A 20,227-nucleotide genomic window follows, 5' to 3' on the forward strand; every position below is an offset into this window, starting at 1 on the left:
CTGGAAGCTGTCACTGAAAGGAAAGATTCCTCTCAAACTTTGGATTCTGAATGCAAAGTTTAACTGGTCAACACCCAATGTGTACATTGCTTACTCAAGAGAGGGCTAACAGTAAAGCAGAGTATTTACTAATCGCTTGGCTCAAATGTGGTGCTTATGGAAGCTCATATATGTAATTTTAATATATAGTCTGAAAGCTAATTTGTGTACAGGGATATAAGTTGGTGACAGTAATATGGGACACATTTCATGCTCCAAGTCAAATTAGGGGATACCTTCAAAGAATAAGTGGCTTAGATTTCAAAGGCTCTCGGTGCCTTGAAACTTCCATTGACTTTTTTATTGGGCTGGCAGAGACAGTGTCTGGGGTACAGTAGTGCTGGGTGGCTTCAATTCATACAGAGGCTGCTGCTGGGCAGGCTCAAGACTTCATGGCCTCCATAACCATTTGAATCTTAATGTCTGCTTGTGATGACCATTTGAATCTCAATGAACATTTGAATCTTATGTCTGGTTATGATGGCCACAACAGCAAGCCATACGTAATGCTGGAATCACTGTAACCTCAACAGTAACAGGTTACGTTCTTAAATAGTAAAGGAGATAGCCATTTGCTAATTGCTAATTATTCAACCGATCTATTGTGTCTTAACTGAATGTCTTGTTAATAGCAAGCACTTAAGGTGAGCTCTAATATTTCTGGATGTTATTTAAGAACTAACTAGATTACTGGTGAGCGATTTATGTTGAAAACTTAAGTAATCTCTAAAAATCATTAATTAGATGAGTTGTTTGGTGGGTTATGAAATCTCACATCAAAAGTAAAGTCCTAATCTTGTCTGCAATGCTGAAGTGAAAAAGGCAGCTTTGGCCAGAAAGCAGCTTACAATAATGAAAGGAAAGGGTCCAATTAGCTTTAAGAGAAGCCACAGAATTCATAGGATGAGAGGAAAAAAGCTTTCACTAATGCCTAAGGATATCAGTTTACTGTATGGCTATGATTATGCTACAAGTAATGGATTTGTGCTTTTAGCATCACATTCACCATCTCTCTTTTATTCAGAGCAATTTTCATTTTAGAAAGGGTGAAATGAAGGGCAAGGATAAGGAGGAACTTGATCTTTTTTCAATGCTCTCTATCTGCACAATCAACTCATCCTTTCTTTTGCCTTACAATTATTTCATTTTTAGTACAGAAAAGAGCATCTAACCTACTAAGAAGGTAAGTGCTATGTGTCTGTTTTTTGTTTTTTTTAATATATATTTTATTCAGGATTTTCTTGTTTTACAGAAGTGTAGTGCCTCGTATTTTTTTTATATGTAACATTTTTACAAATCCGTTTCATTTGTTGAGGCATTAGGCGGAGAAGAAAAGAAAAAAGGAAGGGGGGGTGGAGAGAGGGAAGATGGATAGGGGTGGGGTCGGGTGGCGGTGTTTCTATTATGTTTAATGTATGTAGAGTTTGGTGTCAGCGTTGCTTGTGTTGTTCACTTGTGTTCCGTGCTATGTGTCTGTTGATATAAAAATGGATTTACAAGCTTAAATCAAATATTATCACAATTTATTCTGTGTAAGAGTAAAGCAAGTAAAATTCTGTAATTTAGACATCTGACTTTCATGATAATTCTATTTGTTTTGCCTGCCTTTTAGGCAAAGCGCTCACAATGTTTTTTGAATGGCCAAGGATACCTTGTAGCCATAGCAGTGGTAGGGCATGGCTGTCGGTCAGTAGTAGTGCATCTGCTTTGCATACAGAAGATCTTGGGTTCAATCCCTAACCTCTCTAGGTAGTGCTGTCAGTCAGTGAAGACAGTACTAAGCTAGATGGGCCAATGGTCTGGCTCTGTATAAGGCGGCTTCCTCAAGTCCTAAATTCTTGGGCTTTCTGGATTTACTCAGAAAATGTCACAGCTTAGACATGGTTACCTTTAGCTGATTATTGAAAATATCTATCTCTTGAAGTTTTGATCTTGTTTCTTTTTCTACTTCATCCAGCTGATCACGAAGCTGCTGGTGTGCTAACTCCTTTGCTTCTAAGGCTCTTTTGACAGTGAGAAGTGAGTCTCCTGTTTTTAAAAACATTGACAAATAAAGATACTTTCTTACAAATATGCAGATCACACAGTTTGGCAATTTTCAAGGCAAAAAAAAAAGGTTAGTAATAAATGTATGTTTCAAACATAGAACTGTGTTTTAATTATACTTACTGTGCAAACTGTTTTGTTGAACCTGCTTCAGCTGATCATTGAGTAATTGCTTTTCTGGAATCAACCTTCCAAGCATCTGTTGAGACTCCTACAAAAATAAAAAAACAGCAAAAAATAATCAATTTCAGTTTCAACTAAAATACCATGTTGTTAATTGCTCGAATGTACTATGGCAAAACTCAGCACCTACTACTGTCAATAAAACCAGATCTGGGCGAGTTATATGTTAATATCAAAAGCAATGTCCTCACATGTCACAACCTCATCTCCCAGAGAGGTTCTGTCACTCTTTTTTAAAGGGTTTTTTTTCATATTTTAGAAAATGCTACAAACGAATAGTTTAAAAAACCCCCATTCATATCATGCTTTTTGAATGGGAAAAAGTAGACAACCACTTGAAAATTGATTGTAGGGAGGGGAGAAAGACAGATGAATATGATCAACTCCAAAGCACTAATATCAAGATGTTGCGAAGGTGAGGAAAAGGTGAGGTTATGGAATCTATATAAAACTACACAAGCACCATTTATTGCTGAAATGTACAGTGGCTTTCGACAATGGTTTCATTCAGATGTAATAATAAAATGATGGTTTCTTGTTGCATGAATGAGTCTTGGACACATCAGCTCCCCTCTCTTCCTCCAGCACTGCTGCAAGGAAGAAATTAGAAGCTTTTAATTTCATTTTTAATGAACCACAGGTGAGCAATGACATGTGGTCATATGATATGTGGTTAGCCTTAACTATGTTTACTGAAACAAGGCCACTTGATCAGGAAGCTGCCTTATTTAAGTAAACCTCAGATAGGATTAACCACAGTTTAGGGTTTAGATGGAACACTGAACTTTGGTTACTTGAAAACAGAAGTGAAAGCTTCTGATCTCTGCCCTGCAGCCAGGAGTGTTTGAACTGAAGACCTGCTCATGTAACCACCACTTGATTCCTACCTATCATACTAATCAACATTAAAAACTGGTGTTCAAGGCGTACTATTTATCTTTAGCTAGACTGGGGCCGGGGGGGGGGAGAGAGAAGAGAGCTAGTGTTCAAAAATAAGCAATTTTCCATAGGTCTAGAAGGATAAGCTGAGCAACTGGTCAGAGTATTGTACTCTATGGGGGCTTACTTTGTTCCTGGTCCAGTTAGTACAGAATGCTGCAGCACAACTGACGAGAGCCGTTTGCAAATCAAGCTCTGAAGCACCTCCCTCTCTGTTAAGCATCAGTGCAGTATTGCTTAAAGGAGGGTAGGAGGCACTTCAGAGATCGGCAAACTGCTCTCTGAAATGCCTCACACCCTCCTTTAAAGGGCACTGACGGGCGCTGTGAGGGAAGGAGGGGTTTGGGCCAAGCTATGAGGGGGAGTGAAGGTTCGGAGACATGTGAGGGTACAGAGGAGGAGGTGGGTGAGGTGTAAAGAGAGGGGGGTCTGCTTGGGTGTAACGGAAGGAGAGGTTGGCAGGTGTGTGAGGAAAGGCATTGGCAAAGGGGTTGCCTGCTAGGTTGAGTTGCTGAGCAGAGTGAGCAGGGATGGCAGCCCCTTATTCCTTATATTTTGAGGTTTTTGTTAGGTTAACTTGTTTTAATGATCCGGCTTCTGAATTTTTTTAAAATGCTCATTTTATATTCTATGTAACTGCTTAGACGTTATAGATGAAGCAGTATTAATCCTCTTGTGTGAATTAATAAAATAAAAATCAAAGTTTAGTGCAATGTACACAAGCAGAAATGAGCTACAGCGCGTCTTGGATTTGTGTGCTGCCTACTTCTCCTTCTCCTGCACAGCCTATGAGTGGCTCAAAAGATATCACTTCCACATTTAGTAAAGCACAGCTTTACCTAGAACAGTGGTTAAGATTATCTGTGGTTAGTTTAAAACAAGCTAACTTCAGAAAACAGAGTTTTAATTTTGTTTGTTTAAAACTAAGTATTATTACAGTGGTACCTCTGGTTGCGGACAGGATCCATTCCAGAGCTCCAGTTGGATCCCGAGGTTTCCGCAACCGGAAGGACCGCTTCTGCGCATGCGGCAAAACCCAAAAAAATACTTCCAGGTTTGCCACATTCGCATCCTGAAGGATACACAACCGGAGGTGTGCGGATCCAGAGGTACCACTGTAATGTTAACCACAATGTGTTGCTCCAAATAGCACAATAAAATGCAGTTAACCAAAAAACAGAAGCAGAAGCTTGCAAACGTCTCCTCTTGGCTGTATAGTGGCAGGGAATCGAAAGCTCACAGTGCTTGCTTATGTATGATGCAATAAACTATGGTTTAGCGGTGCACCAATATGATAAATGGCACAAGATGTAACAAAAATTAAACATCTTCTTTTCTGTTATAATAAAATTTGACAACTACTAGTTTCAACCTTATTGCATTATGCTCTATTTTGTTTCATCAACAGCAGAACAGACAGGGTATAGTAACTAAATATTTTCAGTAACTGCATACTCACTTGTAACTGCTGCTGCAAATGTGTTATTTCTGCAATTCTTAGCTCTCTAGATTTGTTTGTGCTCTCAATTTCTTGTCTTTGAGTAGACAATCTGCATCGGATATCCTGAAGTTTGCCCTCCAGTTGATGTTTTTTATCATTCTTCAACAAGAAAATAAAGAATTGGTTTAATCAAAATTTAAATTAGAATGCAATATTTGCTGCAAATACTTCTAGGCTGGTCTGTAAGTCGAAGAAGAAAAACAATCATTATGGAAATGACTCAGGTTTGTATGGTTGTTTCAAATCATTAGTTATATCCAAGGTGAAATACATTACTTTGAAAGATTCTGGCCAGTATTTCTCACTTACTAGAGCTTCTAATTCAAACTCCAATGTTTTTTTCTTAGCTTTCAGAACAACTATATCCTCTTGCTCTTTGTTCCTTTGATTCAGGAGCTCTTGCCGCCGATTGCGTTCCCACTCAAGTTGCCTTTGTCTTTCAAGTTCCCTTTTTGCAGCCTATAGAAGATTAAAATTATGTACACATAATTTGTAGACTTTTGTAATCTGTGCCACATTACAAGCCATTCAAATGCAAACTTTACAATTTAGCAGATGTACCGCTTCCTGTCATCCCTCTATGTGTAACAAGACTGAATGGATTCTGGGCTTCTATACATTCTCTAAGTTCTCCTTTCCCCACCATGTACAAAGTATCATCTAAACCAGGAGATTCTGTGAGTACATAAACAAACACATTGTTATTCTGGAAAATGCATCAATAGTGAATGTCTGTGGAACAGACAGGTAAGAGAATTCCTGTATTCAAATGATAATATCCTGGTTCAAATGTTACTACTACTCTGGAGAAAAGGATTTACGTGGAGGCCATTGAAACATTATTCCACTTCCAAGCAGTTTCATGTTATAGAGCAGGGGAAGTCAACCTGGTCCCTACCACCTACTAGTGGGCGTTTCAGGATTCTAGGTGGGCGGTAGGGGGTTCTATGGCACAAGCTGAATCCTCCTTCCATCGAGCACTGGTGGGTGATAAGGAAATTTTACCATCAAGAAAGATGCATTAGTGGGCGGTAGGTATAAAAAGGTTGACTACCCCTGTTATAGAGGGTTGCTGTATGTTACTAAGGCTATTTCTCATATTAATTTCCATAACTGAAAGAAAAGGGAACTTGGGTCACTAGTCAACTAGTTATGCTGACTGCTCTTTATTCTATTTAAATCAATACGTTTAGTCCTAACAGTCTTTCAAAGCAGCTTACAAGCTAAACTACCACGATAAATATCACAAGATGACCTTCACAGATTGGAGAACTGGGCCCGAAATAACAAAATTAAATCGAATAGGGACAAATGTAAGGTTCTACACTTAGGCAGGAAGAACCAGCTGCACAGATATAAGGCGGGGGACACCTAGCTTGCCAATTGTACATGTGAAAAGGATTTAGGGGACTTAGTAGATCACAATCTTAGCATGAGTCAACCAGGTGATGCAGCAGCAAAAAAGGTAATGCTATTCTAGGCTGCATCAACAGAAGTCGAGTGTCCCAATCAAGGAAAGCAATAGTCTGCTCTATTTTGCCTTGGTAAGACCACACCTGGAGTACTATATCCAGTTCTGGACGCCACAATTTAAAGAGGGTATTGACAAGATGTAATGTGTGCAGAGGGTAGCAACCAAGATGGTGAAGGGTCTGGAAACTAAGCCTTATGAGAAATGGTTGAAGGAGTTGGGTTTGTTTGGCCTAAAGAAGAGGAGACTGAGAGGGCATATGAGAGCCATCATCAAATATCTAAATGGCTGTGACGTGGAAGATGGGGCAAGCTTGTTTTCTCCTGCTCTGGAGGGCAGGACCCAAACCAATGGATTCAAGTTACAAAGAATGAGATTCTGATTAAACATTAGGAAGAGCTTTCTGATGGTAAAAGCTATTTCAGTGTAACAGACTCCCCTTGGAAAGTGGTGGAAGCTTTTAAGCAGAGGCTGGATGACTGTCTGCCATGCATGCTTTAGTTGAGATTCCTGCATTGCAGAGGGCTGGACTAGATGAGATTTGAGGTCTCTCCAAAACCTATACAGTAGTTCTATGACCCTAAACATGCCAGACACTACCAGAAGCCCAATAAACAAGCCTGGCAGGCCACTCATGGAAGCAAGCTCTACAGTGGAGAGAAAAATCACCTGTTTTAACTCTGAAGGAAGTGGTGGCAGGGAATTCAAAGCAGGGCCTCCTTGGATACTCATAAAATATGCAGGAGTATATACAGGAGAAGGCAGTCCTTAATGTATCGTGGAACCAAGCGGTGCAGGGCTTTAAAAAGGTCAAAATCTGGAATTTCAGTTTTGTTCCAAAGCTAAGGAATAGCCAGTATTGTACAGTGTAGCTATCAAGGGAGCATACATTGATCTATGTAGATTTAATTCAACCTAGTCTCAAAACTCACATGATTATTTATCAGATCCAAGTAAAGAAATGGGAAATTACCTAAACCCTTCCTGAGAAAATGTTGCACTGACATTAGATCATTTCTAATTTTATATAAAAGATGATTTCACTTTGTACAAACTTTGAAGAAAGCATAATATTCCCCAATATACCTTTTAAAATTTGTTTTTAGACAAGTAGGTATTTCTTCTGAAATTGTCCATTTACCTCACGCCTTTCTATTTCTTTCCTCCTTTCCTCTTCTCTCTGGCGTTCCAACTCTCTCTGTTTTTCTAACTGCTTTTCTAATTCCAGTTGCCTTTTCCGTTCCTGCTCCTGCCGCTCACGCTCTTTCCTCTCCTGCTCTGCCCTTTCTAACTGGGCAAGGCGCTCTTGCTCTTTTCTCTGCTGCTCCAAAAGGGCTTGTCTCCGCTTTTCAAGCTCTAGATTGCCACGTTCAAAGTTCTCACGTTTCTTATCTTCAAACGTTACTTTAAGAAAAAGAATTACAGTAAGGAATCAGTTTTGGTGTGTGTGTGTGTGTGTGTGTGTGTGTGTGTGTGTGTGTGTGTGTTATACACACACATAAAAATACTCCAATACAATATACAATACAATACAATAATACTATAATATCCAACTGGAATTGACTTTAAAATATTAACAATTTGAGCAAACATCTTATTTTCATTCATTTCAGTATTCCTACAGTTGGTTACAGAAGACAAAAATATTCTAAAATGTTTTGAAGTTAAATGGACTTGGAGTGTGATAGGAAAACTTCTCATTTGCTAAAAATTCACCTCCATGTTGATTACAATGATTTGTGGAAGATAACGGGTTTTGCTAGTCACAACTCTTAGGCACAGGCTTGCAGTTCCTCTCTGTATATTATACTGGTCATTGGAAAGGTGTAAAGCAGTTAAATAGGAACGAATTCCTCTGAAACATATGAGGCTATCTTTAATTAAGACCTCATAGAGAAATAGTTGAAGTACTAAGTTACCATGCTCTCCACTGGATAAATGAAATTTATTCATATCAAAAAGGACCCGAGCAGTCCAAAAAGACCCTTATGGTACTACAGCTATTACTGTGCAAAGAGAATGCCAGAAGGCTCATGTAATGTGGGAGGAGCCCATGATGCATCTCCTTCCCATGCATGTTTGGGGGGGGGCACACTAATATTGGAAAAGGCTGTATTTCAAGCTTCTCTCCCACTAGTTTCTGACATTAGGGCACCATGAACATAAGAAGCTATATTGCAATTATGAAGGTAACATCAGAAGATACTGAAAGGAAGGCTAACATGAACAAATTTGACAATCACATTTGCAATTTGCAGGTTCAGTCAAACATTCTTTTGGTTCAGACATACACAAATTACCAAAATTCTAACTCACACCAACACATATCTTCCAGGAATTACAGCACTTCACCTGCTGACTCCAGGTGGCATTCCCCACCCCCATTCCCAGATGTTTTAGTGTCTCCCCAAAAGATGGTCAAAGTGTGCTTATTTACAGCAACACTCACCAGGCAATTTCTTTTCTAATTGCTGCTGTTCTTCTTCTAACACTGGTTCTTCTGGTAACCTTTGGTCTGTGGACACCGAACTTGCAACAGATACACCACTGCCAGAGCGAACTCTTCTGTCAGGAAGAGATAGTAGGTTAAAATGTGTATATGAATAATGCTTCTGTTATTAATTCCATTACGATTTAGTTACCTAGTCAGAGTGCTGTGCAGGCTACTAACTTACTCCTATAAAATTAAAATTGAATACCTTTTGGCATAAGCAAAGCTGCAAAAAGGCCTGCCTTGAAAGCCACCAACAGGCCAGTTTACCTATCTATTCCTCACCATTAAATTCATATATAAACCAATTCCGCTACATTGTGGTGGGTTTGAGAGATAGTATTCTGTTTGTGATGGTGCATTTAATTTGCAAGCTACCACTGGGCAAGTGAATGTGCATGTGTGAATCAATCGTATGACCAATCATAGTCAATGTAAATACTAGACTCTAGGAGGCAATTTCTACTGTGGCCCAAGACACACAACTACTGTGAACATCTTGTTTTTTAGTTTCTTTGCCTTTGATGCAAACAGGTCATCCAGCGAATTCATTATGAGATTGCATGTCAGTGTTTCACACTGCCACAACTTTAAAAGGATTTGTGGTGCCATGACACGCTACAATCTGCATTCATGATTAATGACTGGGACAATGCCATGAACATTTCAATCCAGGCTAAAGAAAAGCAGTCTTCAATACACACAGTCAATGTGTGTACTGGCCTAATGAAATATTTAATTTAGCTAACTTAAAATGATACATTCACTCAAAAATAACAACTACTACCACTCTTCAGTACAATTTTGACAAAGAGAACAACCAACTTCAACATAAAGGAATATGGCTCGGTTTTTGCATAATGCACACAGGAGATTATAACATTAACCTTTTCTTAATGCATTTTTCAGAAATAAAGCAAAAACATAAATAATCTTCTAATTAATCACGGTTCAGGATCAAAATCAAAGCTATAATAATTTTACCTAAATGAAGGAGGAATATATTCCGGAGACAAGACAGGTGGCAATGGCTGTCCTGACATAGCCATATCAATTAAGTGCATAGCCAAAATAAACTCTTCTGCTGTAAGTTTTCCATCCTGGTCAATATCTGAAAGATTCCTATTGAAAAAAGATCCAATTACATGTTTGGAATTTTTGCCCACTATCCAAACCAGGAAAAAACACAATTTACAACACCTGTTCCTAGAAAAATACAGTATATTGAAAACTTGCTTAGGGTGGGATAAGCGCTGTTTCTGGAAAGCCCTGCCAAGTAGAGACTAAACTGTCATATTAATAACAACAAGGAAGATGGCTGAAAAAGTTTAAGGATATGGAAAATTAAAGTAGCTCTGATGCTTAAAGCACAATTTTATGAAAAATATTTACCATATTGTAGCCAATTGAGCTTGTGGTAAGCTTGATTGCATAAGGATAGTTCTTGCTTGTGGACCTAAAGCATTGGAAACATAAGAACATGAAACTGACAAAATGTTTAAATTTTAGTATTTGATTTTCAAAACAGTCACTTATGTGATAAACTTTTAAGATCTTACAGTATCTATTTTCAACATAAACAGTAACACTGGGTCAATCTTTTAAATTGTAACAGAAATAAAGCCTTCCAATATCTACCTTTCTGAAAGCTATCAATCTAATTTTATGGGAAAGGTAGATGCGCCTAATTAATTAATGAGTGAAGTTGTGCATAGCATTTTACACTTTGAGTTGCCACAGAGTTTACTGTGGGGAAGCTGGTGGTCCTCATGAAGCAGCCCTAAATCATAGCCAGTTACCACACCAACCCAACAATGTCCTCATATTTATTTACATAGTTATATACTCTGTTTCTTATTAATTTCAAATACTGTCCACAAACTACAAACGTAAACACCCATAATACAATCTAAATAAACCAATACAGTGGTACCTCGAAAGTTGAACAGATTCCATTACGGAAGTCCGTTCGATTTCCAAAACGTTTGGAAACCAAGGTGCAGTTTCCGATTGGCTGCAGGAAGCTTCTGCAGCCAATCAGAAGCTGCGTCGGACATTCGGGTTCCAAAGAACCTTTGCAAACCAGAACAATCATTTCCAGGTTTGCCATGTTCAGGGGCCAAAACATTCGACTCGCAAGGAATTCGGGATCCAAAGTAGAACTGTACAACATTAAAATACAGTACCACAATAACAATACAAAGGCTAGAGAAGAAAGCAGTTATTTTCAAACTAACTAACTAAAAAGTAAAACACTGCAGAAGAGGCAGTGGAGGCAAACTTGGCCTCTTTGTAGGAATTCAGAGCAGGGCCTGAATCAAAATGCTGCCAAGAGTGAAGATGGCACATACACAAGATAAGATGTTCTCTAGATAATCAGGACCCAAACTGCGTAGGGATTTGTGACAAAAGAGTGAATGTTGGACAGCAGGGCAGTGGGACAGAATGCTGGGTGGAGTTCAAGTGAGTAACAAGTAGAATGACAGTCAAAAAAATCACATTTGAAAAGAATAGTGGCTGAAGATACAAAAGGAAAGAGGTGAGAGAGATAATGAAAGCATATGATAGCACCATCATTAAAGAGATTTATGTTAGAACAGCATAATAGAACTCCAAGTATCCTGTAAAAATGATTACTTTTTCTGGATTTTACCTTCCTTAAATATTTGTTTTTGTTTTAATTATCTGTGCTCTGGCCTGGGTGGATTCTAGGGGAAGTCTGCCTCCACCCATATATGTAGTAGCAGCAGGTATGTCAAGGGAAGTCTAAACTCAGCGAGCAGGTGAATGACCAACCTAGTGACTTCCTGGGGACAGTGCCATAGCTAACCCCTGAACTGAGCCGCCCACTCAGTGAGTCCTCGCGCGCTGCGCTAAACCAGCGCAACGCAGCGTGGGGACTCACTTTCGCAGCGCCGGAAATCACGTCTGCGCAGACGCAGATGCTGGAAATTGCACGGGCGCCCGCTCATGGGAGAGAAGCTGCACAAATACCAGCTTGCCTAAATCAACCTAGATAGCTGAGAGTAGGATTTATACGTGGAATTTGGCAGCTCTGACCATACTGAGATTGATACGTCTTGTATCAAGCATCTGCTTATGTCTGAGCTGCTCATATATTGTCTGCTGTGTTTTTTTAAAGCCTGACTCATTGTATGCTAAAAAAAATTACGTATATTATACACATAAATAGTATAAATGAGTCAAGCTCCATGATGTACTATTTCTGCACTTTGAAGAAGCACAAACTCAGGACAAAAGGGAGGAACGAGCTAAGATGAAGGCATGTCTGGCAAATCCTCACTGTGATCAACTCCCACCTGGAAACCTATGTCCCCACTGTGAAAGGTCATGTGAATCCAGAATTGGCCTCCACAGTCACTTACGGACACATCGTTAAAGACAATCTTACTCAGCCATGAGTGATCTCCAAAGAAAGAAACTATATCTGTAGCATAATTTTTAAAGTATATTAATACATGCACATTTTTATACAGTTATATGCACAGGTGTATGTATATTTTTATGTGTTGGTTACTTTAGAAAACTTAGAGTGTATAAGTATATAATATTATAATAACTCATAAGGTAAAAATTATTCATATTTTGAGTGTAATAGGAAGTGAGAAAGCTTGCTTCTCATTGAGATTAAGAAACAAAACAAAATTTAGAAAACAATGATCTATGCAGATAAGCTCAACATCAAGATTTTCATAAAATGGAAGATTGGGGACTCTGAATCAGATCAAGGGCCCATCTGGTACAGTACCCTATATCCAGCAGTGGCCAACTAGATTTTGACTCACAGCAGAGCATAAAAGCCTTCCACGGCTGTTTGTTCCTCCAGCAACTGGTTGCCTCTGAATCTGGAAATTTCATCTTAGTATCATGGCAAAGAGACACTGATGGACCTGCCTCTTAACCCCTGCACCACACAATCTCTAACACATTTAGCAGAGTCTACATATTTTTAAAATTAAAAATGAAAGAATACCTGTTAAGTGTCCACTCATTGTTTTATCATGGCTATTGAAAAGCTGCCTATATTTCAGTCTTGATGATTGAGGAACAGCCCATTCTGCTGCTGGAGATGCACTGGAGTTATAAAACAGAGACAGTTCTCCCATTATCATTCCATCACAATCAAACATGACAGAGCATCTGCTTAATTTTAAACTATGAATACATCTCTGAAACCACTCATTTACAACCAACCCCCTTAAACTGAATGGGAACATTGTGTCTGAGTAGCTGCAGGAATGTCACCTGTAACAATGCTGCCAAAGTGCATTAAAAAGAAAACAGTCATACTTACCCAGGTACATCAAATGATTGTGCCTTTTGCAGTTTTGCATTTAACTGAGACCCTGCACCAGATCTACTGAAGGAAGAACTCTTTGGCAATGTGGCTGAAATAGAACAATTATGTTTTCAGGTCAGGGCAATTAAAGTACAGACAACCAGTTATTGATACAGTGGTGCCTCGCAAGACGAAAATAATTCATTCCGCGAGTCTTTTCGTCTTGCGATGTTTTTCGTCTTGCGAAGCACGGTCCGTCGCAACTGCGCCTCTTCAAGCGGCTTTAAAAAAAAAGTGTAAGACGTTTTCGTCTTGCGCAGCAAGCCCATAGTGAAATTCGTCTAGCGAAGCAACGCAAAACCGAAAAACCCTTTTGTCTAGCGAGTTTTTCCATCTTGCGAGGCACCATTGTACATAATATATTTTGATAAGTAAAGGACAAGCTGTCAACTTCAGGAATTGATTTTTAGGTTAGCATGCTGCCTTTTGTTTTAAAACAGGCACTAAGACAGCTTACAACAAAAGCACTTTTTAAAAACAATAAAAATTATAAGCAAGAAAAGGCAAAAATAAAAAAGAGAGTCAAAAGATAAAATAATAATAAAGGAGAGAGAAAGAACACTAGAATGATACTGCAAGTAACGCAGCTTACCAGGATGACCAAAAGCAGGTAGAGGTTGTATAACAGCTGGTGCTCCATTAGCAAGGGGGGGCACAGCTGCTGTAGGAACAGAAGATACTAAAGGTGGAGACATTCCCACTACTGGAATAGACGCCATTGGCACTGGAGCAACAGCCGTAAGAGGAGGCATACTGGGTAGGCCCCCAATACCTAGAAGAGAGAGATTTTCATAGTTAGCATCATTTACAAGTTGAATGGCCTTGGGTTTGCCAACTACCTCTTTTGTGTCTTCTACCAACATGGCTAGGCTACTAGCTTCTGCTTATTAGTATGTTTGACAGTAACAATAACTTAATTTGGAGATATTGAAACAAGACAACTTCATAATCATTCAAAGTTAGGTCTAAACCATTGTTTGGGTTTGTATGCAAGAATGTAACTGCTTTTCATTGAAAACAAAGCAAGGTCTGCCAGTCTCTTTCTTGCTGTTGCACCAGGGGAGCAGAGTGGAGTGCAGGACTCAAGATTCATGCATGCAAGACCCAGCTTATTTCCTTGTCCTAAGCCCTGGAGTACACCAGGGACTCCATGAGGGCACTCAGTTCTATCAAATCAAATGCAATGCTATCAAAACCACCTCAGAATCTCCTATAGAAATTGGGTTTACTCTGTATTAGACTGAAAATAAATACTCTTAAAAGATTAAAATGTGAAGATCTTAACAGTGAGAATAAACTAATATGCTGGAAGAACTGCTTGCAGAGTGGTGGTTAAGTATGAAGTAAACTGAATTAGGCCAAAAAACTAGTTTATTGGTGTAAATATTGTACACTATAAGGAAAAAAGGCAGGAAACTAAAAAACAAAACAAAACCCAATTCCTTGGACTGCTGAATGCAATCAAATAGCAACATTAGTAGTGTTTCCTCTTCTAGTATTTCTGATCAATGTTGCACTTGATATTACTTTGACTTTTGCAATGACTTTTGAGAGTTGACTAGACCCTAGAGCATCAAGAAATGGGGGGGGGGGAGAAAGGCAAGTAAGATACCACATAAACATAAATGAAGTCTGCCCTTACCAAATCCTGGTGCAGCAGAAATGGCAATGGGAGGCTGTATCATAATAGGAGGCAATGCAGAAGGAAGCTGATAACCTTGAAGTTTTAGTTTGATAAGTTTCATAGCGATAGAAAACTCCAGCTGGTCCATTCTCCCATCATTGTTCATATCTGCCAGAGCCCTACATACAAATAAAGGTAATTCATGACTTGCACACCCTTCCAAAAGATGTAAAATAAATAAAAAAATTTGAATTTGAATCTACACTACATTTATGTTATAAAATTTTTTTTTTGCAAATCAATACATTAAATAATAATATTGTTATATGCTACCTGTACAAAATGATGCAATTCTGCTACATTGTACAGATCATATTACTACAAAGAAAAAGTGCTGAACTGCAGTTCAGGATGAAACATACATGTTCTGTGACCTGGCACTAACATCAAAGGCAGCATCCGTATGTAGATTTCTCTCCTGTACATTTACCCTTATGATGACATTATTGCCTTTTTATGTTTCCTTATGTCCACCATCAGCAGTCAGTAACACTGAGCAGTGGTGGACAAAAACATTATGTTGTGACGCAGGTATACATGCCCAAACATCAAAGAGGAAGGAGGGAGGGAAAATTCAGTATCAGATTATTTTCTTTTGATGTTAGTCTCAAGTTGTCCATAAAGTTATTATTCCTCATATTATTTAGGTGTAATGTTTTTACTTCATCTGTATTTCCTACCAATTCCATAAATTAATGCCTTGCAGAGAAAACAACTATTTAAGACTATGCAAACAGTACTATTGCCTAACAGAAAACACAAGTATAAAATAATCAGCCCAACTAATCAAATCCAGCTTGAATGTTTAACATAGTAAACAACCTCAAGGAAGCCTGTTTTATCACCTTCTAGACTGAGAACTTCCTCAGTCAAAGGTGAACTAGATGTCAGTGACTCCAGAGTTTTGTGGCTGCAAAAGGAGAGATGGAAATACAAAGTCCAGGAAATGATCTGATGTTAAAAATATTTAGTTTTTCCACAAATGAAAGTGGTATTAGATTTCACAGAAATTGTAAGATCATGGTTACAACAGGAATAGTGTAATACTGCCATTTAGTGATTTGTTTGTCTTCCCTCCCTCCAGTTTTCATATGTTTCAAGATGAAAGACTGACGTCATTTTGACTTGAGTATAAGGACACTTCAAAGTCTGACCCTAAACCAGGCTTCCTCAACCTCTGCCCTCCAGATGCTTTGAGACTACAATTCCCATCATCCCTGACCACTGGGTCCTGCTAGCTAGGGATCATGGGGGTTGTAGGCCAAAAACATATGGAGGGCCGAAGTTGAGGAAGCCCACCCTAAACCTAGAGTGCTATTATGATACACATCATGTTTGTATTTAATATAACACTACTCAACCTTTTTCCTTTTCAAAAACAACATGCTTACTCTAGGGGAGGAGCCAAAGCATAATGCTTTGAACGCAAAAGTTCCCAGTTTCAAAAGCCCTGCCCTCCTCAGCTAACAACAGTGCAATAAAGTGTTAAAAGCAACTGTATAATCAGCAAGGAAACAAATCAGTTACATAGTTGTAGGTGAATCTCACACAGAGACCACAAAATGCAGCAAGACACAGACTTTCAGGGAAAATACCTTAAACAGAATATACCTTGAAGAAAGAAAAAACCTTGAAGGTGGGGACACGGAGAGGAAAATGTAACCAAAATCCTCAACACAGAATCACTTGCACACCCAGTGACAAAGCTCACAACCCTAAACCAGAACAAAGATCGCACAATGAACCAGAACAAAAGACCAGAAGAGCATCAGCGAAAACAGGTCTGCTTCAAGTGAGGCAGGAAAAACGAACTGTCACGCCAAGGAAGGGGATGACTCAGAGATTCCCTTGAAGTGATGACATTATTTCCCGCTTAAGTGACTGAAGGATTACAAACCACTTTGTGGTGTCCTAGTGTCCACTCGAGAATAATACTGAACAAAATGGACCAATGCTTTGACTCAGCTTCATGTGCAGATTTACTTAGAAGTAAGTTCCGCTGAGTTTAATCAGTTTTACTGGAGTGTTGTATTTTCCATTGTTGTGTCTCAAAACGCTTTCCTTTCCTTGGTTTCACTATCTACCCTAATTTTCTAGTTCTCTACTTAATATTTAAGATGTACTTCTATCACCATTTTACAACTACACACAGGCCCTGCTATTGGAGAACTTGTTATCCAAAATGCCCATTTCCTTACTTCTTCCTGTTTGCAGGTTGGTGGCAGCCATTTTGGGCAGAAACCATGGAGAAAGGGAAGGGGGAGATGTGAGAAATCAGAGCAGGAAAGATTGGACTGGGAACTGCTTTTCCTTTGTATTCTGCTAGTTGGCTGCAGCAGTGTGGGGTGGAAACCAGAGAGGGAGGGAGATTGGACAAATCATGGATTGGAAATGTTTCCATAGGATAATTAGAATGTATTTGGAATTTATTTGTATTTGTATAAATTGTACAACTGGGGTAATATTGGGGTAATATTAGAAAACTAATAAAAATTTATTTGGGAAAAAAGAAATGTTTCCATAGGAAATAATTGAAATCATCAGCTCTTTATGTGAACACTCATCTAACAATCAATTTCCTGGGGACTTGTTATGTTTGGATAGTAAGACCTGTGTGTAATTGAGTTATAATGTAAATGGTCTTCCATCAATGCAAAGAGCGCTCAGAAAACTACTTGGAAACCCCTAATTGAGGCCCCCCTTGTCTCCAAGGCCAGACAGAGATGTCAAAGAGATGCCAAGACACGGTACAGACCAAGTGATACCCACTACTTTCCTGATGGTGAAGAGGATGAGCGTAGAAAAGGCCAATACACATACTGGGTTGAGCTGTGACTCTGGAATGTAACGAGTGAATGGGCTCAGAGCAAATGGCCTAATTTCTGGCTATGCTTCTTCATGCTACTATCAGCATTTTTTGCTCCTTCCCAGGTAACATTTTCACAAAGACAGATCATAGCCACAGTCTAGAGAAATGGTCATGGAAAACCTCAGCAATCTATGGCAATAAATCCAGTAACATATTTATTACTTTATGAACTCTGCTCTAGTGATGTCTTGTATCTACCATTTTCAATGTTTGAAATGTAGCACATTGAGAGACGTGTCTCATTTCAAACTGCAAGTGCCATAAATTACCACCTTGTTTACTATGATTAAATAAAACCTTTGCTTTCATTTGAAGTTTATGTTATCAATTCATTAGCTACTCAGGAAAATATAACCTGCTTGGTCTCAAACAGCACTACTGAAAGTACGTGGAACTTTTGTGAATTATGAATGCTCACCAGAGGGAAGGATACACCCAACAAGTGGTTTTCAGGGAGTACAATTATCCTAGTAAAGCAAAAATCCAGTAATCCAGATTATACCTACTTAAATGCAGTTACTGTCTTCAGAACCATTACAGTTTGATTTGAAAGCCTACATAAGACACTTCTTAATGGATTATTGGCTTGCCAACGACAAATACTGTAAGAGGCCAGTAAAAGAAGTATTCAAGCAATAGATGCTATACTGTTTGTTAGTTCTACACATTTTACAAGAATTTAAGAATATCAACATACATTCTACAAGTCTGTACAAATGTAAATATACCGGTATATTGTTTATTCCATCTTAAAGCACAACCACCTTTCACATCACCATGGCTGTCAAATTTGTTTGCAGTATCTTTGATTTAAAACAAGGAGACTTTTGTGACATAGCAGTCCTTAGCAAATAAGTTATGTGCCAAGACAGAAATTTATTAAGGCTTCAACAGATATGCATATTTAAAAGGCAATTACACAGAAATCCTAAAATTCAGTAAATAAAGGCAGTTTGCAGGTCAGAGCTTATGCTTTAGGTGACTTGTTGCTCTTCTCTAGACAATAAAAAAACTCCCATATATAGAATTTCTTTCAGCTTCTAATTTTAGAATCATGCTTCTACTTATTCAGCAAGTATTTCAGGTGGTTAATTTAAGGCTGCCTACACAAAGGTATCAGAATGCAGTTTCTCAACTGCTGTATTCATGTTTACCACTTATTTCATTTCTTCATTTCTATTAGTTCTTTGGAGTGTTAAAAAAATGGTTTCACAAAGGCCTCAATGAGAGCCATTTTGACAAAAGTCCTTGTCTTGAAAAGTGCACTTTGAATAAAATAGATGAAATGTAACTGTAGAAAGTTAATATGTTGCTTGTGCAATTTTTGTCTGAAATGAACTCCTGAAATTTACACTTACCATATCTGTGCTAAAACTGGTTGAGGTAACCCAGACTGGAAAAAAAAGTTTCTGGCTTGATCACCTGTCAGAAAGGAGGAAGTATTTCAAATGGAATGTCTTAAGAATGATAAGAGAACCAATGTACAATAAATAAAATTTCTAAGTTGCACTTTTAGGGTGTTCAGTATATTGCCAGTTATCCTCACACCAGGGATGGGGAACTTGTAGCCCCTGTTTGTCGCTTGATTGACTCCAATCATCCTTGACCCAGGGTTATTCTGGCTGGGGCTAATAGAAGCCCCTGCCTTTTACCAAGCATGTATGGTAGATCAGTATTATATAAACTGGAGACAGGGCAGATTACGCCATTGAGCAATCTACTCCCTTTTGCCTTGAAGGAGCCTCTACCTTCAGAAAGAACCCTATGTCAAGTTCAGTCTGGCCGCACCCATCAGTCAGAGAAAGAGGAGCTGTATGGTGCCTGCTTACCTCCTCCGTGCCAGAAAGAAAGCTTGGTTCCAACTACCAATTGCCCTGGGATTGCAGGACTGAAGGGAAGAACTCTCTGGCCTCAGCCTTAACAAGAGGAACAATGGCTGGATTATCAGCAGCACCTCTGTTGTCCAAGCAAAACCAACAGCAAGGAAAGAACACTGTGGCTCAACTGGATGTAGTTGTCTGATTATAGCTCTTTATTCCTGGCAATGTCAAACCAATATTCTTTTACCTCTACTTCCCTTCCCTTGCATGCTTTGTGTTTTTAGTTTGTAAGGTTGAAGGACAGGCCTATATCTCATCTTTATTTATGTGAACTCCTCTGAGATACAAAAATTATAAACAAATAAAGAGGGTGTGATTTGAACTGGGCACTTCCAAGTCCACAAGTAAGCCCCTTAGCTACAATGCTACACTAGTTTTTAAAAATCCACATTACAGCCACCAAAGACTACATTTTATTAAACGAATACTGAGATACTATACTGAAATGTGTTAAAGGGGACGTGAACAAATTCTGAACTGCACATTACTACAAACTGAAACATCCTCACTTTAGTTACCAGGAAATTCACATTGCATTAACATCAGCTTAGATAAAAGGGAAACATATGGTTCCTGCTCTCTCTCCACTGCAGCAACTCTTTCTTTATTAGAATTATGTGCCTTGTGAAAGTGAGAAAAGCAAACACTTTCTCCACAGAAACTGTTCTTAAAACATATGAATGACGATTTCTCATAAAACTTGGATATGCGTTAATGTTCTTTTCATTCAAAAATGTGTGGCTAGAAGACACAGCAGCACAGAA

The 20,227-nt window shown here is 38.8% G+C and overlaps 1 protein-coding gene across 3 annotated transcripts in view; it reads right to left on the minus strand.

Annotated features, from left to right (window-relative positions):
- The window catches only part of ITSN1 (intersectin 1), an 84,282-nt gene that overhangs the window by 44,470 nt on the left and 19,585 nt on the right, over nucleotides 1-20,227 (minus strand). For 2 of the 3 annotated variants that reach the window (XM_083500164.1, XM_083500166.1), the window contains exons 4-16: nucleotides 18,942-19,005; nucleotides 14,673-14,833; nucleotides 13,623-13,802; nucleotides 12,986-13,079; nucleotides 12,665-12,765; nucleotides 10,063-10,126; nucleotides 9,655-9,792; nucleotides 8,629-8,744; nucleotides 7,321-7,583; nucleotides 5,018-5,167; nucleotides 4,667-4,807; nucleotides 2,209-2,296; nucleotides 1,928-2,067 (exon numbers count right to left, since the gene is read on the minus strand). In XM_083500164.1, coding sequence (XP_083356290.1) covers nucleotides 1,928-2,067; nucleotides 2,209-2,296; nucleotides 4,667-4,807; nucleotides 5,018-5,167; nucleotides 7,321-7,583; nucleotides 8,629-8,744; nucleotides 9,655-9,792; nucleotides 10,063-10,126; nucleotides 12,665-12,765; nucleotides 12,986-13,079; nucleotides 13,623-13,802; nucleotides 14,673-14,833; nucleotides 18,942-19,005 — 1,700 coding nt within the window. The remainder of the gene's footprint in view (nucleotides 1-1,927; nucleotides 2,068-2,208; nucleotides 2,297-4,666; nucleotides 4,808-5,017; nucleotides 5,168-7,320; nucleotides 7,584-8,628; nucleotides 8,745-9,654; nucleotides 9,793-10,062; nucleotides 10,127-12,664; nucleotides 12,766-12,985; nucleotides 13,080-13,622; nucleotides 13,803-14,672; nucleotides 14,834-18,941; nucleotides 19,006-20,227) is intronic. The other variant, XM_083500165.1, reaches the window with a different exon arrangement.

The sequence above is a fragment of the Podarcis liolepis genome (genome assembly GCF_965112155.1).
Source record: "Podarcis liolepis genome assembly, chromosome: 4".
Lineage (NCBI taxonomy): Eukaryota > Metazoa > Chordata > Lepidosauria > Squamata > Lacertidae > Podarcis > Podarcis liolepis.